Consider the following 25155-nt stretch of genomic DNA (forward strand, 5'->3'; position numbering starts at 1 on the left):
ACGCATCCCTCCAGCCCCTCCGTGAACACCAAGAGAGCCATACAGCCTCTCTGCAATTAGCAGGCCCCGAGGCTAGGGTACCATGGGCCAAGAAGGACAGGGCCCTGGCATCACCTTCGTTACATCTCCTCCTTCTTCAGCTCCACTTTCCTCCTGGAAACGAGCATCCTCTCCCAGACCCTTTCTATGCCCAATCTCAATGAAGACAGTCTAACCAAGAAGGCTGTCTGGCTCGCAACAAACCCCCTCTTCTGAGACAATCCATTTCCAGGGCTGGGCTCTGCCATCGCTGGCCCCGGGGCATTGATCCCCCGAACCGAAGCTGGGCTCCAGATTCTCCTGCCCAGGAACAGCACACTGAAACCAGAGACTCAGAGACTAGGAGAATTTGGTGTTGAGCCACCACCAGGTGAATGGCCACCCCAGAAGGCAGGACCCTGAGCTCCTGGGCCGTGACCCCTGAGGCTTCTGTGATTTCCGCCCAGCCCAGGCAGGGCAGCTCAGATTCTTCCTTTAAGTCAGTTCTCTGAGCCACTCTGAGGTCCTTCCGATGCATTCCCTTTTTTCCTTTAAACTAGCCAACTTGCATTTCATTGTTTGTATTCAGTAGAAACAACCAACAACCCAGAGCTCAGATAGGACTCGGACCCAAAAGTTAAATCAGAGATGAGGAGTGTTTTTACCCACATTTGTCCACTGCCTTGTTTCTCTCAGCAAGCTCTTTGGGTGCCCTGGAGCTAGGACTGGTCAGGTCATTAGACACACTGCTCCCCCTCTAAGTTTCCAGGGGAACAGCTTACCCCAGGGACCCGGGAGAAAGCCCAGGACACAGCAGGCCCCGTCGGGTGAGCATACTGATTTCAGGATGCCTTCTCGCCTTGATGCACCTCCTTTCTAGATGCTGCCCTTCCCCACCAGACTCAGGGGCCCTCAAGGCTGCAGCTGGCATGTTGTTGACGTCACTCAGCCTCCCCAGCAAGTCAGCCTGACTCACAACCAGAGCAGAACAGACAAACTTTATTTCTGTGAAGAAGACCCACACGTTGGTATTTGGCATCACTAAAGGGCTAACTGTGGGGCGCTGCTACCGTGCTGCTAATGACCCCATCTCCGGGGCCTTAGCCGGCCTCTTCACTCATCCATGGCCACCTCCTGGTCTGTTTTCTCCTCCTTAAATTCTCCTGCATCTTTCAGATTCTGGCGAGCAAACTCCTCAAAAACAAAATTTTCATCCTGAAAACTAAAATAAAACAGAGAACACTTTGATCATGGCACGTTCGTCGAAGCTTGCAATGAAACCTTGAGGAAAACAAGATCCTTGGTCTCCCTTTTGCAGCAAAGGAACCGACCGAGATTTTCCTACGTGATGCAACATGGGACAGTGCCCTTCTCCTCATAGTTTTTCGTGTAAAATCTCTTTAACAAACAAAAATAAGAGAAGATGAAGGAACCCACAGAGCAGACGTACATGCCCGGAAAAACTGGGTGTGTGCATGTGTGTGTGTTTGTATGTGTGTATGCATGTGTGTATGCCCTGGTACTAGGGAGCAAAAGGAAAACCAGGGCCTGTGCCGGCACTGAGAGCATGGGGCACGTACAGAAAGACCCAAAATGGGTTTGCGCTTGGTTTTGTGCAGGTCTCAGCCTATCAGTAACCAGTGTTGTGGCTGCACTAGCCCTTGTGGTCCCTCTTACGATTGCAAGACGCCCTTCAGCAATAACCATCCAGAAACTTTTAGAAAATAAAGATTTATTACTTACAGGACCTGGAAATTACACAGCACACCTGGGGCCACACAGCAAGATCACGGGTGGAGAGGGAGAGAGAGCGTACCGCACAGGCCTGGGGTTCTGCCTTTAGGGGGGTTGAAGGTGGGGGCCTAGGGTTTCAAGGGCTCACTCTTTATTGGTGAATTTAAAGCAGAAGAGTGGGAATTTAAAGCGCAGAAAGACAAAAAACACAAGTGGCTCAAATGGGCTGCTACTGAAATCGACCAAAAATCTCTAAAACAAAGGAGAAGGAGAGCCGGCCTGGCTCTGATCTAGTCCTGTGGCTGGCAATGTGCTTATTGGAGAGAGCCATCACTGAAGTGGATGCCTCTTTGAAGTGGATGCTTAAGTCAGGCACTTGCATTACGAAAAAGAAGAAACAAAAACAAAAACAACTGTGAGGGCTCACACTAGGGCTGTGGAGGAGGAAGTCACAGAACAACGCAATAACGCTGGACAGGGCTCACCTTTGCATGGCCATATCTGTGAGCGTGGAAGAAAGGAGAGAGAGATCAATTAGCATAAATCCTGTCTACCGAAGATGTTCTTCCTTCATTAGGTCACTTTACAGGTGGAGGAATAAAAGACCTAGATACGCGCATTTCATGACAATTGCATGTAATTCCTCCCACTTGGAGGGCCTTTCTCCTGCTTCCTCTAAAACGTGCGACTGCAACCTTCAGCTCCCCAGATGGAACCCGCCACAACCTCACCTCTCGGAGCCCTTCCCTGATTAGCCTGCCCCTCTCCGATGCTGCGCTTCTCTTTTCAAAACCTTTCTCCCCACATGTCCTTTGGATCCTGTCCGGATCAGGAGCTGTTAGGACCCACACTCCGGGTCTACCTTCCATGTCCGACTCTCTCGGAGTGATTCCTAGGACTTGACACTGACCAAGCACCCCAGCTGCAGGGGGGACGGGGGACTAAAGCTTGAGAGCCACTCCCTGGCCCCTCAGGGAGTTTGATTTCTCTCTTAACGCATCGATCTTGTGGTGGGGCGGGGGCGGGGGGAGCAGGTTATATTTTCACGTATATTTTGCAGACCTAGTGCTACTGCTAATTCTTTGAGAGGCTTTTTTGGTTTTGTTTTTAGCTTTCTGCTGCCCACCTGGTAAAGCCCTGATGTAAAAACCCCCACCCCCACCCCCGTGGTGAGCCAGGAAGAGCTAAGTGGGGCTGCATAGCTCCAGAGGGTTTGGGGGAGCTCGTGGTGAGGCTGAGCCCTGCCCTTGTCTCTCGTGCCCATCTGGAAGGCAGTACCAGAGGGAATGTCTGTGTGGGCCGCTAACCACAGGGGACCTACCGCTGACTCATCCAAACAGCCCTGGGCAAGAACCATCCTGGATCCCCACAACGCTAAGCATAAAATTATACTAACTGGGACCATCAGCCTCGAAGAGAAGACAGCACCTGCATTCTATACGGATGCTCTTGACAGGGGCCAATAAAAACTTGGTAGCATTTCTCCAGCACTCACTTACTGCGTACAAACTACTTGGCCCCTGGCCCTGGCAGGCCTCCTTAACTCCAACTTACGCTTTCTCTGCTCAGCATCTACTCGTCTAGACTCGGGGAGCCGGGGACCAGGCAGGTAAGATGTGAGCATGCATCTGTGACTCACAAACCTCTGGAAATCAGAATTTCGAGGCCATGGGGTAATTTGTCCTTTCTCTCTGAAATCTCACAGTATAAAATTGCTTTAGCCTTCATGTTATGATATGTTCAATGTGAGGGCCATATGACTGGAACATGAGAATGTCATACCCAGGAAAGGAATAACTCCACTTCCCCTACGTGAAATCATAAAGTCTATTCACAGGGCCAGAAAACTATCTGACATAAACTATGACATCTCCTCTGGTCATAGTTTTAAAATAGCCTTTTAAAATGTCCTTGAAAGGGACCAGAATACATCTCAATCTAACATAGTTAAAAATAGTGTTTTAATGATCCAAGCATAAATGAAATAAAAAAAAAATATAGTTAGACTGTATTTTTCCCCCAGGGGACGTTTTTGGCAAAGCACATTGAGTATCTGAATCTAAAATATTTGGAAGAGATACTTTGAGACAAAATAGTTTTGAGACAAAGCCAAAATGAACAGGGCGGCTCATTCTAATGTTTAAATGCCATTTCATTATCAACATAGAAAAGCTCTTTATAAAATATAAGAAAAATAAACCCTGCTTGTTTACACCACTTTTACTTAAAATGTTCTTAATTACTATAACTCTGGAAGGTTCTCAGCCAGACAGATCCATTTTTCTTTCTTGCCGACTAAGCTACCTTAACACACAGTGGAGAATTTTTCCTCAGAATTTCTGAGATTGCACCTACATTATTTTTGCTGCTTCATTTATCCCTTTTAAAAAAGCTGTATTGAGATCTAATTCACATATCATACAATTTACCTATTTACACGTACAGGCCCATGGTTTTTAGTTTGCTCACAGAGCTGCACAACCATCCCTTCATCTACTTTTAACATCCATACAAGAGCCAGTGGATTTACAATGCAAAGGAGCCAAGCCTGACCCTCTTTTCTAGTATTTTCTGTATTCTCATCACAGCTGCCACTGTCAGAAATACTCATCATCTGCTACATTCCTACTAATGCTTCCAAATGAAATGCAAAAGCCTCAGGCTGTCAAGTTTACTTTCCACCCAAATTTTCTTTAAATCTAAATCCAGGTCTGGGGACTTCCCTGGTGGTCCAGTGGTTAAGACTCTGTGCTCCTAAGGCAGGAGGCCTGGGTTCGATCCCTGCTCAGGGAACTACGTCCCGCCTACTAAAATCTCCCGCATGCCACTGCAAAGACCCGGCACAGTCAAATAAATAAATAATTTTTTTTTTTTTTAAAAGAGAGTGAGAGAGTAGGTCCTAAGACTTCTCATCACGAGGACAAAAACATATTAAAAATAAAAAAATAAATCCAGGTCTGTTCACAAAAAAGCTTCTGCTTTTAAATCATCCCTGATAAAACCTAACGAGACAGCCTGCATCCAGGCAGGGATGCTATGTCCTCCATGCACTCACTGGAGGTGGACAAACCACCTGGCCCACAACCTAGCAGCCGAGCACTTGTTTCTGGGAGGGGAGGCCCAGGCACTTAAAGGTGGCCTGGAACCTCGGCCGCCTGGCCCTGCCTGTGCTCAGAGATGCAGTCAAGGAAGACTAGCAGTGAGTACATAATAAATCTGTGAGTGGGAAGGGACTAGAGAAAGCCAAGACGATGTGTGACTGACCTGGGTCCTCAGGCTGGGGGTGCATGAGGCGGAACGGCACCTCAGTGGCCACTTCACTAGAGGAAACAAAGGACACAGCGGTGAGGACACGCCCACAATTGTAAATTCACAACCGAGAGCTGGGATCTGGGGTTGTGGGGCTTTGCAAAAGATCTCCAGGCCCCAGCTGAAAGAAGACTCAGTGAGAATCAAAACAAAACAAACCAGAAATCAGGAAGTGGTCAAGAAGGAATTTCAAATGTATTCCTTGGAATGTGGTCCAGAAACTCCACTTGCGCGAGGCCCAGGCGCCTAGGATTTTCAGGTCCTCCTTCCTCCTGGTTATTAGTTTCAGGGATGTGATATTGTGGATAGAGGAGAGGTAAAATCCTGGAGAATAAGGATGGTTTTGAAAAATGCCCTTTGCAAAACTGTAACTACTTTTTCCATGTTAAATCTGTGTACGGCTGACGCGTTGGAGGCCAGGCACACAGTCCCTTGTGGAGAACATTACGGGGTGAGCAGAGTCCATGCAATTCCAGAAGCTAAAGGGCTTTGAGGTGGCTTGGAGTTTATACAAAAAAAGGAAGGCAAGGGGAATTCCCTGGCAGTCCAGTGGTTAGGACTCTGTGCTTCCACTGCAAGGAGCGTGGCTTCGATCCCTGGCCTGGGAACTAAGATCCCACATGGGGTGTGGTGCAGCCAAAAATAATTAATTAATTAATTAAAATAAAAAAATTAAAAGGAAGGCAAGGAGTCGGGAAGGGGCAGAAGGGAAATCTGGGCACAGGAAGGATGGAAAGGGGTGGGAAAGCAAGGGTTCCTCTTTGCTTCATCCAGGACCCACAGCCTACCGCCCCGGTTGCTGCTTCGGTCAAAGCACATCTGTGGATAAGGCGCTCTTGGTGGACCCCCGAGTGGCCGGGGTCTAGGAGAGAAGGCCCACCCTGGCTTCCACGTGAGGGGAGTTGGTAAGAGTTGGTGAAGCAATATGTAAGGTCAGTACCTGCCTCAAACATGAGGCCTCTTTGTGCATGTTTTAAAAGGCTGCTGTCACTATTCACAATAGCCCAAAGGTGGAAACAACCCAAATGTCCACCAACGGATGAGAGAGCATTAAATAAAATGTGGTCCATCCATACCATGGAGTATGTCTCGGCCATAAAAAGAATGAAGTACTGACACGTGCTACAACATGGACTTTGCTAACAATGTCAAGTGAAGAAGCCAGTCACAAAAGGACAAATACTGTCTGATTCCATTCATATAAAATGTCCAGCTTAGGCAAATCTACAGAGCTAGAAAGCAGATTAGTGGTTGCCAGGGACAAGGGAGAGGGGAGAATGGGAGCGATGGCTTAATAGGTAAGGGGTTTCCTTTTGAGGTGGGAAAAGTGCAGAGGAGCCAGAGACGACACTGAGAATGTCCTTGAGGCCACTGGACTGTACACTTTTAAATGGTTAAAATCGTAAACTTCACGTTACGTACATTCTACCCATCCCTCTGCACCCCCACGGGCAGCTGCATGGAGCCCGCCAGTTTTCTGAGTGTGTGTGTAGGTGTGAATCCTCGCCCAAGTGCAGGCCCAGCTACGGTCTCAAAGAAACACCCCAGCCTCACACCTATCAGCCAAGGTTTGCAGGGTGTCAGGGGCCTCGTGTCCTAACCCCACCGAGCATGACAGCCAGGAAACCAGATTTCACCGTCACCATCTTGAACCCCAGGTGTGTCCCCTTTGATATCCTGGAATCAAGCAGAGAAGGAAGGTGGTGAGGCTTACCTGGAGGTGAGCTCTCCCAGAAGGCTAGGAAACACAAAAGCAAACAGGGCTGTGGTGACTGTCCACAGTGGTAATGCAACCACACTAGCCATTCTTCAGAGGCGGGACATGTCCTCGTCACGTCCCTCACTCACAGCTTTCAGGGTCTTCGTGTCCCTAATAGTCAACTCAGCTATTCCTCTCTGCTTGCGATGTCATCTCTTTCTCAAATGGGTTAGTTAAAAAGAGGAATCACTTAGGTTCAAGCCCTAATGTTCACGAATAAACCCCAGTCCAGAATTTCTCTCTGAGCCACACAGGTCACTGTGAAATAAGCTGCTAATCATTTAGCTTGACTGCTACACTCGACCCTGTTTTAGATCCTCTCAAAGAAAATGAAAGAAAACACGATACACTTTGAAAAACACGACAACTACACACACCGTGTTAACGAAATCTGCAAAATCAATCCGTGTTCTATTTTGTTGCCCCAACCAAAATTTGGGGAACTCTTCGTCTACAGAGCCTTCTGGGAATGTACGCATGGGTCTGCTCTGGTGCCTGAACTGCCCCGGGGCTCATCAAAGTAAAAGGCCAGAGCCTCCAGCAATGGAATTGGAAAAGCAAAATAAGAAGTCGACTTTTTCCTTTTTGATGAGATTTTTTAATGGAAAGAAATTGATTTTGAAAAAGATGGAAAACCATGTCCTCAGTACTCGGAGATAACGGTGCTCTTGGATGAAAGGGAGACACCCCAGCCCTTCGATTACTCGTTGGGGAGGGAAGGCAAGGTCATCCCGTCAGGGAAGGATGCCTCCCGAGAGGCACGTGAACCAGCATGCACTGCTACTTCATCTCACAGGCTCCATTCTTGTCTGAAGTACAATCAAACGCTCAACTGACTCTCCTGTTTTAAATCAGCTTCCACACATAAGCACATGCACACCCATTTTTGCCAGGTGGTACCAATAGTGCACGTGTTTTGTAGTCTGCTTTTCTACCTTTTTCCCTGTAATGTTGTATCAGACAGAATTGTGAGACTAGACAGAGTCTCTCTAAAACTCTACTATGTAATCGGTAGAACCTGTGGACCCTTCTTGCTTTCTGTCTTCCAGTCACTCAGGAATGAAACCATTCAGACGGCTGACGGCCAAGACACAGAGCAAGCAGAGCACTGGAGCTTGGACACTCACCCTGACACCGTGAGCTTCACCTTGATCTGGTAAGACACCAGGATCCCCATGACGGTCTTATCTATGCCCTCCTTTATGCTGCTCAAACAGAAAAGAAAAACAGAAGCATGCAGGGGAGTAGCAGGAAGCAAAGACCCGATGAATCACACCTCCCCTTCCCACTGGGCCATCTGGGTTCTGCTGCGTCCTCACTGTCTGGTGAGCAGGAAGGCAGCCCTGACACTGGGTGAGTGGGGGCTCAGGATTAGGGGTGGGCTTTGCTCTGCTGTTAGCTGGCCCGGTGACCCTGGCTGAACCTCTCATTCTGGTGGAACCTCAATTTCCTTATCCATGAAATAAGTATAATCACCTTCCTCACAAAAGCGTGGAGAGACTGGAGTATTTATAAAATACTCCGTGAACCACAAAAGATCTTTACAGACACAGTGCGCCATTGCGGATACTGTGACTACTTCACTCTTGAGTACGTGGATCTGGGGCATCAATCTCCCTGTTCATCTCTCTCCTAGAATGTCACAGATGTGCCTTAGAATCTAACACACCAGCTGACAAATCATCTTCAGAAAATACTTTGACTCCCAAGATCCTGCTTTCTGCCCAATGTTCGCTGACCCAACTGTTCGTCTTGGAGCTACAGGGTCAGGGAGGGCAAACAGGAGAGCTCTTCCCAATGGTACCACCTGGAGGTGATCGCTGGGGCTGTGCATCACACGGTGGGAGGGGGAGATGGCAGCGAAGGGCCCCGAGCCAGGGTGGCAGCTCCTACCCCCAATCCTCAGGGCTCACCAGCAGACATGCTGCTGGGAATGGAAGCCCGAGAGGATGGCAGAGAGGCAGGGCTATCTGACTTAGAATGTCCTTCTAGTTTTTACTGGATCTGCTGGCTCCGTTCAGCCTGTGGTTCTCTGAGTTGGGCCAGCAGATCAGTGCTTATTTTCACTTAAATTGAACTGATGTGTGTAGCCCTCAGGACCTCCTGTTCTTTACGTTTCTTGACGGAAATGAATAACCAATATCTCCATCATTCTTGGAGGCAGCTGGGGCACTAGGTTCATGCGCTCAGGTGCTCAGGGCACTACACGAGCTGATGATATTTTAAAGGTAACAGCTGATATTTCCGGAGCACTTACTGTGTGCCAGGCACCGCATTGTACACGGACTGTCTCACGTGATCCTCATAACCTCTCTATGAGGAGCTGTCACTCCCACACTTTATAGACGGGAAAACTGAGGTTCTCAGACAGCTCGTGTCATCTGCCCAGGTTGGCCCAGACGGTAAGCAGTGGAGCTGGGGGTCTGCACAAGGCTGTCTCCAGAGCCCAGAGCCGTAGCCACTACGTCAAACCAGGGGTGGGAGTGGGGTCCCTGCTTGGGCCACCGAGCATGTACTTTGCCACCAGGCTGCATGAGCCCAGGGTGGGACGAGAAGGGGGTGGAGACCAGCGCCACCCCAGCACTGAGTCTCAGGGGCTCACATGGTGCTGGAGGCAAGGTTCGTGTCCTCGTGCTTGATTTTGCCGTCCAGGGCGATGCCCCTCCTCTCGCGGTTGTTAGCCAGCAAGGGCACCAGCGTCAGCATCGTGGTCAAAGTGCTGTTTGGTGGCACTTTTTCCCTGCAGGAAGGAACGCAGAGAGCAGATTTAGCTAATTGCTCTTACAGCCTTAAACCCACCATTGCCCCCACGAGACCCTGTCTACCATCAAACATCTTCCAGAACCCATATTCCCTGCAACTCATGGGAAAGATAGTCCAGGTGCCTGTGCATTTGCTTTATGAGAAGGAGAACAGCATTAGTGACATCGCAAAATAGGCCGGCGTTAACATGAGAACATTTCTCAAGTCCCTCAACCTGCTCTAATTGCGGAATTTCTAGAATATTCTGTGGGGTGAAGTGAGACTGGCCCAAGAATCAGGGACCACACCCCGTCTCCTCCTGAGACTTCATGAACCACGCGGTGGGCTGCAGGGCCATCTGGCCAGTCAGCTGTGTGTGTGTGGTGGGAGGGGGGGGTCCCAGCATCTGACAGACACAGGGAACCCCCACCAAAGGGTGGCTCTGAGGGCCTGGGTGCAGCTGGGGGCACTGCAGTGTGGCTTCCCCAGGCCGGGCAGCATCCCCAGCTCACTGAAGAGCATCTGAGGCTGGAGGGTTGGCTCTGCCACTCACCCACGTGCTGAGCCCAGGCCTGTGCCAACGGCCACCGCACAGCCGCCGAATACTCCCCCTGACCGCAGAGCCCAGGCGAGCGCGTGCACGCCCCTGACACACCCTCCATCCTCGTGCACAGCAGGACAAGGCAGGGGCCCCAAAACTGCCCAGGAACCAGCCTCGGGCCCTTTCCTCAGCCTGCTCCGCAACAGATGGGCAGACAGGCCGTCCCAGACTGCCGCCCTCAGGAGGGCCCCCCCTCCTCCATCTCCCTGGGGAGTCGAAGGCGGCTGAGGCTTCTCTGGCCTCCAAGTGCACACAGGAGGCTCCTGGGCATGCCCTGTGCAGAACGCTGCCTGAGCCCAAGGTGGCCCGCATCCCTGCATCTGGGCTCTGGTGGAATTTCTCTTAAAGCGCTTGGTTTGGGCAGCAGAGGGAGCAAGGCAGAGATCACGCTGTGAAGGCAATTCCGGTAGGAGGCCCTGGGGCGGGGGCTGGGGGTGGACAGTGACTTTTCCTGTGGCAGCCCTTGCCAAAGGCCTACGCCAAGGCCCTGGGGCCAAAGTCCCACCTGGCCACTTCCCCACGCCTTCGGGACCTGGCATTGGATGGTGGGCCGCAGCGTGGGCACCCGGTCTGGTCCGCTTCCCAGCAGGCCTTCCCTCCAGAGCCCCAGAAGCCCAACTTTCTATCTCCCTGCCTCCCACCCTTTTGAGGGTATCTGAGGATGGTTCCCAGTTTTCTGGGAATCTTTGATGCAAAATGTACCCAAGAGCTGAAAAGAGGAACAAGTAATGGGGTATATTAGGGGAAAACTCAGCTGGGGACCATTTTCTCCTATCATTGTTGGGCACAGCCCAAAAGGTGAGCCAGGAAGATTCCCAGGACACAAGGATGTGCAAGGATGCAGCCTAAAAGGTAGAAGGGACCCCAGGCCTGGTCCCAAGGACACAGTCAGTGAGTTATGGTTCTTTCCTGCCTCTCCCCTCTAGACCTATAAGTAAACTTAGGTCAGGATCTGCTTTAAGTAATTGTTTATCCTGAAGTCTCCTTTCAAATATTATGTAATGTTATCTTGCTGAGCTGTCTTTCCTCAACCCCCTTCCCCAAACCCCTCCTTCCTCTAACCGTGATAATATTTTTTGCATATAACAGCGCTTAGAAAAGAGGAAAACACCTTGCCAAGCAATCCTCTCTGGGGGAGGGCATAACCACCAGAAGCCTGTGTATTTCATGAACCTGACTGCCTAGCACAAAGCAAAACTGGGTAGATCTCTCACTCTACCATGAGGAAGCCATCACAGGATTCCCATTTGTTTATAATATCTTTTTTAAAAAATTTATTTGGCTGCACCGAGTCTTAGTTGCAGCATGCAGGATCTTTAGTTGCAACATGAGAACTCTTTGTTGCGGCATGTGGGATCTAGTTCCCTGACCAGGGATTGAACCCGGGCCCCCTGCATTGGGAGCGCAGAGTCTTAGCTACTGGACCACCAGGGAAATCCTCCCATTTGTTTTTTTGTTTGTTTGGTTTTGGTTTTTTTTAATTAATTTATTTATTTAGGCTGGATTGGGCCTTCATTGCTGTGTGCAGGCTTTCTCTAGTTGCAGCAAGCGGGGCTACTCTTCACTGTGGTGCACAGGCTTCTCAGTGTGGTGGCTTCTCTTATGGCAGAGCACGGGCTCTAGGTGCATGTGGACTTCAGTAGTTGTGGCACTCAGGCTCAGTACTTGCAGCGCACTGGTTAGTTGTTCTGCAGCATGTGGGATCTTCCTGGACCAGGGCTCGAACCCATGTCGCCTGCATTGGCAGGTGGATCCTTAACCACTGCACCACCAGGGAAGTCCCCCATTTGTTTCTGATTCTAATGAAGGGAGAAAAGTCACTAACAACAAGTGGCTGAGAACCAATATATCATCCTAATCCGGTTGTCATTGATACTAGATTTTCAAATTGTGGAGAAGATCGAAAGATAGGGAACCCTAATCTGGGCTGACAGGTCATTTGATTTTCTGCTCTGGGGACAGAAATAGTATCAAATTCCTACCCACTTATTCAAGAATCAATAGAAAGTTCCAGCCATTCCCACTGTGACGTTTCAGGTTTTATTTCTTTCCTCTCCATCATTCCTTAGCTTGACCCAGCTCTCAGAACTCTCGTGAGTGAGCACAGAATCGAGATGCTAACTTTCTTTGCAGCGCTTGAAGTGAGAAAATGGGAAGGAAGTGGAAAGCTGGGGAGCTAGCTGACCGTTCTACTTCCTTCTTCAGTGATGACAGAAAGGGGAACTTGACAAAGAAGCTGCAGCCGCCCAGGAAATAGAAACCCAACCTGCTACTCACTGTGTTTCCTCCGCGGCCACCGGCTTGATGTAATAATCACTCGAGTAGAGAACCACATTGGCCACTTGTTCCACTGCAAAGGGAGGACAGGGTAGGGCGACTCAGTGCAGGGTCCTGCATGGCGCCTTCCAGGGGACACTGCTGGTTTTCCCTAATGGCCATGTGGGTGCATCTTTCAGGCTCAGCTTTAAGGCTGAGATTTCTGTTCTGTCCCCAGGCCATTTCTGTTCACCAATATTTGGCTCTGTGTCAACTCCACCCCTGAGCCAGTCTCCTGCACCTCCTGGGAGACCCCTCCTCTCCGCTGAGCTCGTGGCACATCCGTGGGTATCCTTCCAAGGCACACAAGTCCCTAGTGTCCCAAAACTCACCATGTGCTCTCTTTCCCCAAATATGCTTCCTTTCAACCTTCTTTACGTTATTTAATGAGCACCTCCTTCAGTGTCCAATCTAGAAACCACCTGGAAGCAGCACAGGATTGATTTGTGGGTGTAGCACGGTAGATAGGAAGGTGGGCTCTGGGGCCAGACCACTTGGGTTCAAGTCCCAGCTCAGTCATCAGCTGTGGCTAAGCTTACTTAGAGGAGTTTACTCAATTCCCCTGCAGCCTCGTGCCCCACTTAGGGCTGTCTTTTGTCCTGGGGCAGCATCCCCAACAGGCCATCAAAGCCTCAATTCCCCCATCAGCAAAATGGGAGTGATAATTGCATCTAACTTACATGGTTGCCGCGATGATTAAAAAGATGATTTTTAATCTCCATTAAAATCAAATTTGAGAATCAAAAGAAATAATTTGTGCGAAGCACTCAGCACAGTGCTCAGCCTATAAAAAGTTCTTAACATCTTGCTTCAGAAATTCAATAGCTTCTTTCAAATATTAGGGGCTTTGATGTTAGGATTCATAAAACTTTGAGAAATAATTTAAAATCTAAGTATCAAATGATACTTTCTCAATCCTGCTTCTTTATGGATTGGCACTACATACAACATGCTAAATAAATAATGCCAGGTCCTACAAAGACCTAAAGGCATAGGAGATAAACCAGCATAAAAACAAAGCCATAAATGGGACTTCCTAGGTGGCACAGTGGTTAAGAATCCGCCTGCCAATGCAGGAGACATGGGTTCGATCCCTGCTCCAGGAAGATCCCACATGCCACGGAGCAACTAAGCCCGTGTGCCACAACTACTGAGCCTGTGCTCTAGAGCCCATGAGCCACAACTGTTGAGCCCGTGTGCCCCAATTACTGAAGCCTGTGCTCCGCAACAAAAGAAGCGACCGCAATGAGAAGCCTGCACACCACAATGAAGAGTAGCCCCCGCTTGCCACAACTAGAGAAAGCCTGTGTGCAGCAACAAAGACCCAACTCAGCCAATAAATAAAATCAATCAATAAGTAACTTTATAAAAAAAAGCCATAAAGTAAGCATGTATATTAGCATCAAGAAAAATCTAGAATTTTTTAGTACGTATGCATCAAATTCCTGAGCCTTCTCTATGATGGATAAGAGGGAAAGAGGAACATGATGTATGACACAGGGTGACCAACCATCCTGGTGTGCCTGGGACTGGCCTCAGTTTAGCACTGAAAGTCCTGCATCCTTGGTCCTGGTCAACCCAGAACAGTTGGTCACCCTAACACACTATGAGTCTAACTCTGTCTCAGCCATCGAGTGCCTGAGGGAGAAGTGAACAGAGAGAGGTCTCCCTGCCAGGTCACTTTATTGTGTCTTTTTTGCATCACCCATATAAGACCGAGATCTAGGAGCATACCTTGCACTTAGACACCTTTGGGCTGAGGAAGTGTGTAGGACCAGCAAGCAGGAGGCGCCTCTCCTGCATACTCGGGTGGCTTGGCCATCACATCATGGTGACTCAACGTAGCAGTGACAGTAGGGATTACCATTTACAAAGCACATCCAATGTGATCAATCAGTGCCTCACAAAATCCAGGAAGCTAGACCGGGAACCCTGTCGTGGCTGCCCACTGGATCCCGAGAGGACAGGCACAGCACGAGCCCACAGGGGAGCCCAGGGTTCCCGGGCCAGGGCTCCCCGCTACACTGTGCGGAGAGAAAACTCCTTTCCCTGTTCCCCCGAGACCTGGCACGGGGGTCCCTCCGGGAAGACATGACCAGGAAGGACAGGAAGATGGCCTGTTGGGGATGCTGCCCCAGGACAAAAGACAGCCCTAAGTGGGGCACGAGGCTGCAGGAGAGGACACTGAAGGGTCTTCCTCCTCTAAGGTCCTGCTGTGTGACGACAGAGACAAAGGGGCAGTTCCTAGAACCCCGGATGGCCTTACTGACCAGAGGAGAGACCCTTGGGAACTATGACCAGATTGGGAACCTGGAAGACTCTGCCATCCAGATTCAAGCGGAAGGTCCTACCTAGCACTTTAATCTTCTTCACAGTCTTCTCTGTGTTATTGGTCACGGTCACGGTCACAGGAATAGGTTCCCCATGGTAATAGATCTGAAAAAGTTAGCAGATAAGTCAGAAAAGAGGAAGAGAGTGTGGTCATATCTTTCTAAATCCATCTCAGTCCTTTAACCGGAGGGCAAGTGGCTGGATTCCCACACGTTCAAGGAAGACAAGGTGACAACATCGTGTTTCCTGTGGAGAAGGGTCCGGAGCAGCCTCCCCATCTGTGGGAGGCTGCGGTGGGTGATGGGGGCTCCGGCCCCAACACCCGAGTCCTGAGAGTCACGCAGAGTTAGCCCAGGGGGCCTTGAGGGGCATCATGAGGTTATTTGGGGCAGAATGAGTGAAATGAGGGGAAATCGGTGGGGGAGCCCAGGGGTAGAGCTCGCGCAGCAGTGATTCCGTGTGATCTAGCCCAGGAGGCCATGCCCTTGCGCACGTGCATGCACACACACACACACACACACACACACACACACACGAGTCTGCTCAGCTTTTGCCAACATGTGTGCACAACTCTTGTTGACCAGAGGGACCAGACGGACCAGAGGCAGCCTCGGCCAACAGTCCTTCACCGTTTTTGGCTCTGACATTCACACGTGACACAGCCGCCCCCTCACCGTTACTGCCAGACTTCAGTTTGCAGGGAAGTAAACACTTTGTAATACCACACCTATTGATGCCACGCTCAGTAAAGAGGCCCCTGGAGGCAGAGACGGGACAAAGACAGCCTGGGCCGGGGGTAACCACCCCCCACCTCCAAGCTGTCGGGACCCACAGTGAGTGAAATGCAAGTCAGTTTCTCCCTATTCGAAGGGTCACCTCTACTGGCTCCAAATTATGAAAAAAGCTAGTTGTCCCCAAATGTTGGTGCTTTAATTACTGCTGCACCCAAGACTTCCCACAGCACACCCCAGCTGAGGGCCTGGTGGGCTGTCCCCAGGCCTGCTCCACAGTCACCTCTTTGCTGAGGGAGACGGCGAGATGCAGGGGCTTGTCAGACATGAAGAACTGCCAGGAGGCCTCCGACTGGGGCTGGGGACCCATCTCACGCGGCGCATGCTGTACCTTCCGGATCAGCAAACGCACGGAGCTCCTGTGGACGAAAAGTCACAGACGGTTCCGGGATCAGCACCTGGGCCTCCTCAGGACGGCCTACCAGGTCCCCCTCTCCATCTCCGGGCTGGTGTCCCTCGGGGATGCTCCCAATGGATGCAGGATGGACCAGTAGAGGGATCGGGTCTGGGAGGTGGGGCCTGGTGGGTGGTATGGACCAGTCAGCTCTCCGAGGGTTCCTCTCACCCTCTGTGAGGACCCCAGCATGGCCTCCTTTCAGGAGAAGCTGATGTGGGGACGTGTGCCTACGTGACAGGCTTCAAAACTCTCTACAAATGTGACGCCTTGTTATTGCCGTTTGGTATAAGCTTCCATAGGTGTGAGTGTTGAGCACGAGGAGAAAGCGTTGAGGGCGCAATTGGAAACCTTGTTCAGGAACAAGAAAAATGAACACCAGGTCCTGGGAGGACAGGAGGGACGGGAGTCACTGTTTAGTGGGCAGAGTTTCTGTTTGCGGTGATGGCAGCGTTTGGGGTATAGACAGCTTGGGGTATAGATAGCAGATAGTGGTGTAACTGGTTACACAACATAATGAACGTGCTTAATGCCACTGAATTGTACACTTGAAAGTGGTTAAAATGGTAAACTTCATGTTATGTATATTTTACTGCAACAAAGAAATTACAAAAGAAGAAGAAAACTAAAGAAAGAGGGGATCTGGAGGCTTTTAAGGGCTTACATGAGCCCTTGAGGTTGCTAGCGCCTCTGTCATTTACTTTTGTTTCTTCCCCCCAAGTGGTCAGCCATTGCCCCCCACCCCATGCGTAGATGGCCCATCCTGACAGCCCTGACCTGGGGAGGCTCCACTGCCCCACTACCCTGGCCCTATGGGAAGACTCTGTCGCTCAGACATAAAGTGAGGGGCGGTTTCTTATGCCCAACCCTTCCCCCCAGACCCCTCACCTATTCCCACAACTACACTCTTACTTCTTAGGAATTTTGTCCTCTTCCATATCTGTGCTGTGTGTGGCAAAGGCTTTGACCTCGAAGTCGACCCCACAGCACTGCAGGGGCAAGAGAACAGACAGGGCTGGGGTCAGCACCTCCCTTCCGGGAGCTGGGACGGGGGGTCACAGCTTACGCCGGGGATGTTACGTGGCATCTTCTTGTTCTGTCTTGGCCATATCCTTTTCAGAGTTCCACCATCATGACTGGGAAGTGTGCTAGTGACAAAAGAATGGCATTAGCGCAAGGAGAGTGTCACGGGTCCCAAGCCCCCAGCGAAGGCCACAAGCCTGCAGGACGTGTGCCGCCAGTAGCTGCAGAGGGCGACTCAGGCATCCTGGCTGGTCCTCGCTTCCTACCACCTTGCACGGTGGCCAGCCCACCCCGCATTTTGTTGTCCTTCTCAGAAGTGACCGTGCGTGTATGTTACTGACGGTCCACTGCCTTCAGCAGGGGAGCAGGACCAGTGCTCACAGAGCCGGCAGGGGTCCACGGACACCTGTGCTGGGGCTCCAACGCCCTGACCCAGCGGGCAGCTGCTGTGCGGCTGTAGCCAGGCACGGCCAGGCTGCCATGAGGACCCAGTGCTGGCCATTCTCCCAACTTTTGAAAAGAAGCTGGAAATGGAATTTGGAATGAAGGCTCCTGATTTTTAAATGAACTAAATTAGGGCTTCCCTGGTGGCGCAGTGGTTAAGAATCCGCCTGCCAATGCAGGGGACACGGGTTCAATCCCCGGTCCAGGAAGATCCCACAGGCCACAGAAAAACTAAGCCCCTGCGCCACAACTACTGAGCCTGAGCTCTAGAGTCCACGTGCCACAACTACGGAAGCCCGCATGCCCAGAGCCTGAGCTCTGAAACAAGAGAAGGCCCCACAAGGAGAAGCCCACGCACAGCAAATAACAGTAGCCCCCAATCCCTGCAACTAGGGAAAGCCCATGTGCAGCAACAAAGACCCAACACAGACAATAAACAAATTAATTAATTAACTAACTTAAAAGAAATGTTGCATGGGTGGAAAAAATGCCTCTGTGGGCCCCTTCGGGTCCCAGCCACAGCACGAATCCCTCCTCTCTCCTGTTATCACGAGGGGGGCGGGGTGGGGGCGGGGGCACAGAGGCAGGGATGGGCCCTCCACCAGCTGCCCACAGGGTGACAGTAGCACACAAGCCACAGTCCTACCTGTTCTGCAAAACTGTGGAAAACTGGGTTTCAACTCTAACACCTGGGTTGAAAATAAAGACACACCGTCACCCACCAGCGCCTGGAGCTCCTCGCTGCTCCGCACCCCCCCCCCCCCACGCCCACCGCTGCTGCTCACCTTCCACCTGTCTCCCCTGGGCACGTGCTGTTCCTTCCTTGTTTGACCAGCTCCTGTGTGTGCGCCTAGCCCAGCTCACAGGCCTCCTCGGCTGTGAGGCTCCCCCAAGCCCCCTGCTGCGCTGACGCCTCCTCCCCGGGACGGAGGGGAGGGTGGCTCTCTGGCTGGTACAGGGCCCCCCGCTCTGATCAAGCGGCCCCCTCCACCTTGCCGCCCGCACCCCTGTTTTCCTGGGCCAGCAGCTGTTGTGTCAGGCCACCGCCCACGCTAAGGAGGAAGGTTCACCGCGAGGCCAGGTAGAGAGCCACGCATGCGTGAAGCCACGCTCGGGCGCCAGCGCTTAGCTGCGGTGTGTGCCAGGCGCTCTGAGCGCCCATCCTGTTCCACTTCGTGCCATTCCATTTTCTCCGGTGCTGCTTTGGATCCACTGCAGCGACTTCACGAACCACTAATGAGGCAGGGCCCCCACGTTGAAAGTCACTGCCCTGGACCCTTGGTAATCCAGGTACAGACCTGCCACGCTCTGCCCTCGCTTGCTGTCTTCTTATTTTCCAGCTCCCTCCCTCTGACTCCCTCAGGCCTGTAGTCTCTGCGTCCAGCACCTTCCCTCTCTCCTCCTGTCGCACTGCCCTCCCTCCTTGCCTAGAGACCCCGTCCACCAGGGTCACTGCTCTCTTGCGCACATGGCCCCTTTGCTTCTCCCCTTTCAAGGCTCAACCCTACCCTCAGCTCAGGGGCCAACCTAAGTCAGAACCTACTGTTTGGGGACAGGAAGGGTTAACTCGGGAGACTGGGACTGACATATACACACCACTATGTATAAAATAGGTAACTAATAAGGACCTACTGTATAGCACAGGGAACTCTACTCAGTACTCTGTAATCACCCATGTGGGAAAAGAATCTCAAAAAGAGTGGATATGAGTACATGCATAACTGGTTCACTTCGCTGTACACCTGAAACTAACACGACATTGTAAACCAACTATACGCCCATAAAAATTAATCTAAAAAAAACAAAGCCTACTGTGCAGAGCCTGCCAGTGGCTCCCATCTAACTCAGAGCAAGTCCCAATCCCTGAAATGGTGTACGAGGCCCTTCATGCCCTGGCTGCCCGCCCAACCCCATCTCTCAGACCTGCCCCCACCATTCACCCCACCTCCTCCCGCTCCAGCTCCACCGCAGCCTGTTCACTGCCCCCACAAGCCCTCTGTGAGGTGTGCCCCCTGCCTGGAAAGCTCTCCTGAGGGTGGGATGACTCCTCCTTTGCCCTGTCACAGGGGCCTTCCTCAGGCACCTGGGACAAGCACCACCAGGCCTGTTCTCCATGGTTGGACCCCATAGGGACTTGTTATTTGGTTTTTGTCTGTTTCTCTCTGCACGTGAGACCCACGACGGGAGAGACCTACTGCTTTGCCCACAGGGCTCGTGCTAGGAATTGCTGAAGACAGGTGATAGGCTCATGATACTGTCTCTCTACTTTTGCGCATGTCTGAAATATTCTACAATGAAAGGCTATTGTTAAAATCCTTTCGAAGGAATGAATGAATCCCCGGCTTTTCTTCTGAAACCAACCTTGCCCACGTCTTGCGGAGCCGGCTGCAGCATCACCGAACAGGGCAAGTAGTCAGGAAACTGTGGGAAGAAACAACAGATCATTTCTTTCAGAGAATGTTATTCCATGTGTATTCTACCTTCATCGTACAAAAATTGGAAAATGAAGATGAGGAGAAAGAAAAAGAAAAACGTGCTCACGTATGTTCCCAACACCTGGAGTGGTGCGAACACAATCTCCTGAGCGTCCCATGTCACCCCCCTCACACACACAAACATGTATGTGCCTGTGTAGTTTTACAGAAGTGAGACAAGTGATGCACACAGCCTGCCGTCTGGTTTGCTCCCATCACTAACCCTAACCCTGCTCAGGGTGAGTGACCGTTTTCCAAGCCAGGAGGTGTAGTTCTGCGCCACCATTTTTAGGGCTCCCATGACTCTGCTTTTTTTTTTTTTTTTGCAGGGATCTTAGTTCCCCAACCAGGGATTAAAACCAGGCCCTCAGCAGTGAGAGTGCAGAGTCCTAACCACTGGACCGCCAGGGAAGTCCCCGTGACGCATTTAATTCAGCCCGTCCCCTTTGCTGGGTGCTCTCCGTCAGGTGGTCTTTACTCTGTTGCCATTGTCACCAAGGCTTCAGCCACCTTAGCACAGCGTTATTCCATTCATTCCAGAGGATACGCTGTTACAAAGGAAATGGTCAGGTTGAAGTCACATTTTTAAGGGTTTGATACATGTTGACACAGTATCTGCAAAAGGTTCTGTCACTTCACACTCCCAGACCTAGTGCACGGGAGCATCCAGGACCACAAAACTTTAAGTGATTTTTTTTTTAAAGCTGTTATAAAATATACCTAACATAGAGACGTCCCTGGTGGTCCAGCGGTTAAGACTCCACGCTCCCAATACAGGGGGCACAGGTTCCATCCCTGGTCAGGGAACTAGGATCCCACATCCCACACGCTGCACTGTGTGGCCAAAATATATATATATATATATATAAAATATATAATATTATAAAATAAATATATAAATACATTATTATTAGGTTTATATAAATATGTATAATTATTATTAGGTATATATATGTGTGTGTATATGTATACCTAACATAAAACTTCTATTTTAAGCGTACAGTTCAGTGGCATTCAGTGCATTCCCATTGTCCTGAAGTGATCCCCCACCATCCATTTCCAGAACATTTTCATCATCCCAAACTGAAGCTTTGTACCCATTAAATATTAATACCCCAATTCTGTCCTCCCCCATTCCCTGGAGACTACTGGCTCACTTTCTGTCTCTATGAATTTAATTCCTCTGGGTCCCTCATATAAGTGAAATCACAGAGTATTTGTCCTTATGTGACTGGCTTCTTTCACTTAGCATAATGTTCTCAAGGTTCATTTGTGTTGTAGCTTGTGTCAGAATTTCCTGCCTTTTTAAGCCTGAGCTATATAACTTTGGAGGACTGTATAATCTTAAGACCCGTAAATACACCAGTGACGAGGGTGACAGTAGTTACCCCCACAGTGAGTTCAGGCCCAGATCATCAGAGGCAGGAACGCTGGCCCAGTGGTAGCCAGATTCCATTAGGGGAGACTCAGGCCTCGAGGACTAAGGGATTTCTCTATGGTGAGCCACCAAGCTGGGGTCAAGGCTACAGATGACGTCTCATTTCGCTAAGATCTCCTGTCCCACAGGGAACTCTTTCCTGCTTAGAAACTCCTTGGGGCCAGCTGAGGGGCACTTCTTACTTTTTATAGCCAAGCAAGTGAAGGCATAACACGCACGTATAATTAGGTGGTCGGATGCAGGGAAATATTTAAACCGTAGGTTGAAACGGTGCCTTCAAAGGCTGGGAAGCTATTTTCAAGGACTTAAAAAAAGACAATCACAGCCCGTGCAATCTAGAATTTCCTCCAAGGGTGCAATTTGAAGGCCCGCAAATGCGAAGTCATCACTCCGGCCCCTTTCCTTCGCTGCCGGTCACATCACAAGGTGCTGTGGGTGAAGGAACCAGGGCAGGGAAGTGGAGGGGAGAGGCATCACCCACCGTGAGCAGGAAGGGGTATGTGTGGCCCCCCAGCTTCTTGATCAGGCTCTCCTGCAGCTTTGTAGTGGTGCCCGAGGCCCCCACAGGAGGGAACACCTGGACCTGGGAGAAGTACAGGTCCCTGCGGAAGTTCAGGCCCATCACGTCGATGTCTTCCTGGCCGTAGCGGAAGGCGCAGGTCAGAGAGACGTACACTGAAAGGGAGATAAGAGGCGGTAGGCTTGCCCCGTCACTGGGCTTGGCACCCCTGCCCAGGCTGACACCTTCAGCACCCAGAGGGGATGGGAGCTGAGAACCTTACTACCCAGCTGGCGCTTCCCTCTGGTTCGTGTTAATTACTCTAAAGGGCTGCGTCAGAGTGCCGGGAGGCTCCTCCTATGAACCACATTATTTAGCCTCCTGAGTCCACTGTTTCCCAATCCTCCCACCATCTCCTCTTGATCCACCAGCTCAGTGACCTCAGGAGGCTTTTAAACAGTGTGAGGTCTCTTGGGTTGTGAGGGTGGGAGGTCAGGTTGGAGTTGAGAGCGAAGATAAGAAGCATCGGGAAAGAGCGCGAGTAAAACTGATGAGTGCCCAAACTGGATGGGGCGCGAGGGGATCGAGCAGGGGCTCAGGGACTGGATGGAGAGAGAAAACCAACTCCGAGAGGGAATGTGTCTTTTCACACTGCTCAAATCAATCAACGCTTCTGAAAATTCAGTGTGGTTAGACAGATGTGAATTGTGCCCCCCAGGGACCAAAGGAATTATATGAAACTACATGTTTTGAGGATGGACTGTTTACAATTGTCATTAATGTGGTGAATAAAACCACACGAGGTGCAATATTTTTTAACGCAAAGCATGGCAGAAGTAGTCCCCCTAAGTCCTCGGTAGCTGTTGGTTGAGAAATTGGTCTTGGGTCCGCCCCAAGGATAATTGCCCCTTGGCGCTAAGCTCAGAAGAGCCCCTAGTGACCTGCTTATCCCTCCTCCAGTGTTTGTAAGAGGAAGGTGCCCAGAGATGACCTGGTTTCACGCCTCCTTGTCCAGGCAGCACGTTTCTGGCCGAGGGTGTGGGCTTCTGGGGCTGGAACTGGGCTCCTCCTGGTGTAAGAGAGGAGCAGGGCACCCAGGAGAAAGCTGGAGACAGCAGAGGGGGGCGACTTTCAGCCTGTTTCTCCCATATACCCTGGATGCTGAGGGCCCTATGTCTGACATACTCCGTGGGCACATCCAGGGTTAGGAACAATTCCTTGTTGGTTGCTGGTAGCAACCACTGAAAAAGGCGTATTTCGAATGGAACTGAGTCAGTGATGTTATCATGAGGATAACTCAAATCAGTTCTAATTTAGTTTACACGACTGGTTTTGTTTTGGGTTTTGTTTATTTGGCTTATGGGATTTTAGTGCCGGGACAAGGGTCGGACCCAGGGCCTCGGCAGTGGGAGCACTGAGTCCTAACCACTCGACTGCCAGGGAGTTCCCTACACAACTGTTATTAGTACCAAATAACAAAACAAGAGGGGGTAGGTGTGTGCTTGCCACACATGTCACAACTACCAGAGATCTTTGAGGGTGCTGTCGTGGTCCAGAACCACCAGGGTCGGCATAAAAAACTCTGCCTTCCAGCAGCCTCAATTGCCCGCTCTTTGGATAAACCCAGAAAGGAGCTCTCCTGACACAGAGTGTCAGGACATGGGGCGAGCTTGCAGTCTGTGGAGCCGGCAAACCTGGGCTCCGGGCTCTGCCTGCAGTTTCTAATCCTGCCACCTCGGGTGAGTGGCTTCCCCGAGTCTTCACCTCCATCTGAAAGATGTGGGCAGTGAGCTCTGGTGGGAACAGGGCCCATGTCCTGAGGATCGTACAAGGGAGAGTGGGTGCAAGGGCCTGGCATCGAGAACAGCTGTGCAGGAGCCTCGCCGCCCCTCCTTGCACGCCTCCTTCCTGGAGCCAGACCACCGCTCCCCGTAGGACAAGGAGCTCCGCCTCACCTCTCTTTCCCTTCACGAGCTCAGGATCCACCAGCACAACACCATCTAAACCAGAAGAGAGAACAGTGAGGGTGGAGGACGTGAAAGAGACTGGAAGCTTCTTGAAGTGTGTGTGTGTATATGTGTATATCACATGTAATCCATATTCATTGTAGGAAAACTGGAAAGGGAAGCTAAGCAAAGAGAAAAAGAGAAAACAAAGTCACCCGCATTTCCACTACCCAGAGATACCCATTGTCAAGATACAGGTACAGAACTATTTTCCCAAATGTATATACATTTATATGAATGTTTTTACTAAAAAAATGAGATCATATTATACATATTGTTCAATTCACTGCTTTTCTCATTCAAATATATATTGCAAATATCTATTCATACACACACACACACACACACACACGTACTAATCATTTTAATGGCTACACATTTGCTCCATTGAACAGATGTACCATAAATTATTTAATCAGTCTGCTCTTTTTAGGGCATTTAGGGTATTTCCAATTTTCTCCATTATAATTAATATTGCAGTGAACACCCTTATAGGTAAATATCCACAGTAGAATTGAATTTGGATTCTGATAACATACTGACAAATCACCTTCCAGAAAGGGTTTTGCTGAAGGACATTCTCATTCTAGTGCCTAGAAATGCCAGTCTTTTACATTCTTTTTTTTTTAAAGGAACAATTCTACTTGAAGTAATTGTAGATTCGCAGGAAGTTGCAAAGACCAGTTTCTTCCAATGGTTACATCTTAGATAATTACAGTACAATCTCAAAACCAGGAAGTTGACATGGGTACAATATGTGTATGGTTCTAAGTCATTTCATCAAATGGAGATCTGTATAACCAGCACTGCAATCTGGATACAGAACTGTTGCCTCACTGTAAAGATCTGCCTCTTGGGCTATCCCTTTGTAGTCACACCCAGCTGCCTTCCCCCACCATCCTTAGCCCCCAGCAACCACCATTCAGATTTCCTTTTCTATAATGTTGTCATCTCTAAGATGTTATATAAAGGGAATCATACAGTGCACGGCCTCTTGAGATTGGCTTTTTCTACTCATCATAGTGCTCTCAAGCCCCACAAGCTGTTGCATGGATTGGTAGTTCATTCTTTTTCACTGCTGCGTAGTATTCCAAGGCACAGGTGTGCCCCAGCTCATTTAACCTTATTCACCTACTGAGAGACATTTTGGTTTCCAGTTTGGAGCTGTTACAAACAAAGCTGCTGTGGACATAAGTTTTCATTTCTCTGGGATAAATGTCCAGGAATGCAATTGCTGGGTCATATGGTAAGTATATGTTTATCTTTTAAAGAAACT

At 50.2% G+C, this 25155-nt stretch overlaps 1 protein-coding gene across 3 annotated transcripts in view; it reads right to left on the bottom strand.

Annotated features, from left to right (window-relative positions):
• Positions 1-1056: 1056 nt before the first annotated feature.
• Positions 1057-25155, bottom strand: part of SAG (S-antigen visual arrestin) — a 31520-nt gene continuing 7421 nt past the window's right edge. Inside the window, exons 3-15 of one of the 3 annotated variants that reach the window (XM_057745539.1) lie at positions 23829-23873; positions 21856-22049; positions 19824-19883; positions 16908-16984; positions 15825-15960; positions 14831-14915; positions 12441-12513; positions 9423-9560; positions 7948-8025; positions 6776-6799; positions 5017-5072; positions 2238-2253; positions 1057-1240 (exon numbers count right to left, since the gene is read on the bottom strand). In XM_057745539.1, coding sequence (XP_057601522.1) covers positions 1132-1240; positions 2238-2253; positions 5017-5072; positions 6776-6799; positions 7948-8025; positions 9423-9560; positions 12441-12513; positions 14831-14915; positions 15825-15960; positions 16908-16984; positions 19824-19883; positions 21856-22049; positions 23829-23873 — 1091 coding nt within the window. In that variant the 3' untranslated portion in view covers positions 1057-1131. Of the gene's footprint in view, positions 1241-1737; positions 2128-2237; positions 2254-2402; positions 2426-5016; positions 5073-6775; positions 6800-7947; positions 8026-9422; positions 9561-12440; positions 12514-14830; positions 14916-15824; positions 15961-16907; positions 16985-19823; positions 19884-21855; positions 22050-23828; positions 23874-25155 lie in introns of those variants that run through there. The other 2 variants (XM_057745541.1, XM_057745542.1) reach the window with 2 other exon arrangements.

The sequence above is a fragment of the Hippopotamus amphibius genome, chromosome 8, assembly GCF_030028045.1.
Source record: "Hippopotamus amphibius kiboko isolate mHipAmp2 chromosome 8, mHipAmp2.hap2, whole genome shotgun sequence".
Taxonomy (NCBI): domain Eukaryota; kingdom Metazoa; phylum Chordata; class Mammalia; order Artiodactyla; family Hippopotamidae; genus Hippopotamus; species Hippopotamus amphibius.